Source organism: Mandrillus leucophaeus, unplaced genomic scaffold, assembly GCF_000951045.1.
Source record: "Mandrillus leucophaeus isolate KB7577 unplaced genomic scaffold, Mleu.le_1.0 Scaffold493, whole genome shotgun sequence".
Classification (NCBI taxonomy): Eukaryota; Metazoa; Chordata; class Mammalia; order Primates; family Cercopithecidae; genus Mandrillus; species Mandrillus leucophaeus.
In genome coordinates, this window is record NW_012105287.1 from 1187813 (window position 1) to 1191173 (window position 3361).

General features: G+C 32.8%; 1 protein-coding gene across 5 annotated transcripts in view; it reads left to right on the forward strand.

Moving 5' to 3' along the window:
• The window catches only part of ZMYM1 (zinc finger, MYM-type 1), an 88499-nt gene extending 85364 nt beyond the window's left edge, over positions 1–3135 (forward strand). For all 5 annotated transcript variants that reach the window (XM_011995617.1, XM_011995616.1, XM_011995615.1 and 2 more), the window contains one exon: positions 251–3135. In XM_011995617.1, the coding sequence (XP_011851007.1) occupies positions 251–2533 (2283 nt within the window). In that variant the 3' untranslated portion in view covers positions 2534–3135. The remainder of the gene's footprint in view (positions 1–250) is intronic.
• The last annotated feature ends 226 nt before the right edge of the window (positions 3136–3361 follow it).

Here is a 3361-nt window from a genome sequence, read left to right on the forward strand (position 1 = left end):
TGCAATTTGAGTCATCTGAGCAATAAAAATTATTTTTATGACAATTACATACCAAAAGGTCCTTCAAACATTTAATGCTGAATCTAGATTGCAAATAAATAAGTTATACGTAATTGTTAATGTTTCCCCCTAGTGGAGCTCATACTGTAACTCAGCCATTGATTTTACTATGTTATTAGAGTAGATATATTTGATATTTTAATTAATATTTGAAAACTCTTAAATGTTCTTTTCCCATTTTCTCCCAAAGCTTTCTAAGAGTTCACCTAGTGAACCCAGTAGTGCTATTGCTAGTAGTAGTATGGAACAGCCAAGCCTTTCACCATCTTCATCAGTATTCAGTCAGCATGCAATTGGTTCCAGTATAGAAGTACAAAAAGACAATATGAAATCTATGAAAATAAGTGATGAACTATGTCACCCAAAATGTACATCCAAAGTACAAAAAGTTAAAGGTAAATCAAGATGTATTAAAAAATCTTGTTGTGCAGATTTTCAGTGTTTGGAAAACAGTAAAAAAGATGTGGCATTCTGTTATTCATGCCAGTTGTTCTGCCAAAAATATTTTAGCTGTGGAAGAGAGTCATTTGCAACGCATGGAACCTCTAATTGGAAAAAAACTCTGGAAAAATTCAGAAAGCATGAAAAAAGTGAAATGCATTTGAAGTCACTGGAATTTTGGAGAGAATACCAATTTTGTGATGGAGCTGTCACTGATGATTTATCTATTCATTCGAAACAGATTGAGGGAAATAAAAAGTACCTAAAGCTTATAATTGAAAATATTTTATTTCTTGGAAAGCAGTGTTTACCCTTAAGAGGAAACGACCAGTCAGTTTCATCTGCGAATAAAGGCAATTTTTTAGAATTGTTAGAAATGAGAGCAAAAGATAAAGGAGAAGAAACATTTCGACTTATGAATTCACAAGTTGACTTCTATAACAGTACACAAATTCAAAGTGATATTATTGAAATAATAAAGACTGAAATGTTGCAGGATATTGTGAATGAGATCAATGACTCCTCAGCATTTTCAATAATATGTGATGAGACAACCAACAGTGCCATGAAAGAACAGCTTTCAATTTGTGTAAGATACCCACAAAAATCATCAAAGGCTATCTTAATTAAGGAAAGATTCTTGGGTTTTGTTGATACTGACGAGATGACTGGGACCCACTTACATAGCACCATCAAAACTTATCTGCAGCAAATTGGAGTAGATATGGATAAAATACATGGCCAGACCTATGATAGCACCACTAATTTGAGAATAAAATTTAATAAAGTAGCAGCAGAATTCAAGAAAGAAGAACCAAGAGCTTTATACATACATTGTTATGCACACTTTTTGGATTTATCAATAATTAGGTTTTGTAAAGAAGTAAAAGAACTCCGAAGTGCTCTAAAAACTCTCAGTTCTTTGTTCAACACTATTTGTATGTCTGGGGAAATGTTGGCAAATTTTCGAAACATTTGTAGGCTAAGTCAAAACAAAACATGCAAGAAACATATATCACAATCATGTTGGACAGTCCATGATCGTACATTACTATCTGTGATTGACACTCTTCCAGAGATTATTGAAACATTGGAAGTTATAGCAAGCCATTCTTCAAATACAAGTTTCGCTGATGAATTGAGTCATTTGCTGACATTGGTTTCCAAATTTGAATTTGTCTTTTGTTTGAAATTCCTGTATCGAGTGCTGAGTGTTACAGGAATTCTTTCCAAAGAGCTTCAAAATAAAACCATAGACATTTTTTCTTTGTCTTCAAAAATAGAAGCAATTTTGGAATGTTTATCATCTGAAAGAAATGATGTATACTTTAAAACAATCTGGGATGGAGCAGAGGAAATATGTCAAAAAATAACCTGTAAAGGTTTTAAAGTTGAAAAACCTTCTCTTCAGAAAAGAAGAAAAATTCAGAAATCAGTAGATCTTGGCAATTCAGATAATACGTTTTTTCCTACTTCAACAGAAGAACAATATAAAATTAATATCTATTACCAAGGATTAGATACTATATTACAAAATTTAAAGTTATGTTTTTCAGAGTTTGATTATTGCAAAATAAAGCAAATTTCAGAACTGTTATTTAAATGGAATGAGCCATTAAATGAATCAACAGCAAAACATGTTCAGGAATTTTATAAACTTGATGAGGACATTATCCCAGAACTTAGATTTTATCGACATTATGCAAAGCTCAACTTTGTCATAGATGATAATTGCATAAACTTCGTCAGTCTCGGCTGTTTGTTTATTCAGCATGGTCTTCACAGTAATATTCCTTGTCTCTCAAAGCTATTGTATATTGCTTTGTCTTGGCCAATTACTTCAGCAAGTACTGAGAATTCATTTTCTACCCTGCCTCGTCTTAAGACATATTTATGTAATACCTTGGGACAAGAGAAGCTTACTGGCCCAGCCCTAATGGCTGTTGAGCAGGAGTTGGTAAATAAACTAATGGAGCCTGAAAGACTCAATGAAATTGTGGAAAAGTTTATCAGTCAGATGAAAGAAATATAATACTTGTTCATTTGAACTTACCTAAAAGACTTGTGTATCTGTTGGAATGTTTTTATTTCAAAATTGTTCAAACTTCAAAAGACACAGAATGATATACAGTGAAGTTTTCTTCCCTCCTTTAGAACTCATTTTCTCTTCCCAGAAAGTGTTATCTTTTCCTTAAATATCCCTCTAGAGATATTTTTCCTAAGTGGTATTGTACAGTGTATACTGTTTTTAGCTTGTCTTCTCTGTGTAACATATTTTTGAGATTGTCCCATGTCGTTACATGAAGAGTTTCTTGATTCTTGGTCTATAACTGCAGATGTTATTGTATGAATGTACCATAATATATTTGAGCAGTCCCTGCTGACAGACATGTTTTTTCCTAACCTTTTGCTAGTATAAATAATGATTCATTTTTTAACCTTTTATATAGGTCATACTGCACTCGAGTGAGTTACTGTAAGCTGGAAATCTAAAGTTAGAATTACTAGGTTAAGATATGTGCATTTTTACTTTTGATAGATATTGGCAAGTTGCCATCTATAAGGATTGTGCATTCAATTTACAGTCCCACCCACAATGCATGAGAGTGCCTATTAAATTTTTGTGTTATCAAATGTTTTGATCTTTCCCAATCTCTTACTTTAAAAATGGCATTTTAATCTCAGTAGAATTTTGTATATTAAGAATAAGGTTGGGGACTGGGCATGGTGGTTCACACCTATAATCTTAGCTCTTTGAGGGCCTACGCAGGAAGGAAGATCACTTGAGACCATGAGTTCAAGATCAGGTTGGCAACATCGTAAGACCCCATCACTACAATTTTTTTTTTTTTTTTTTTTT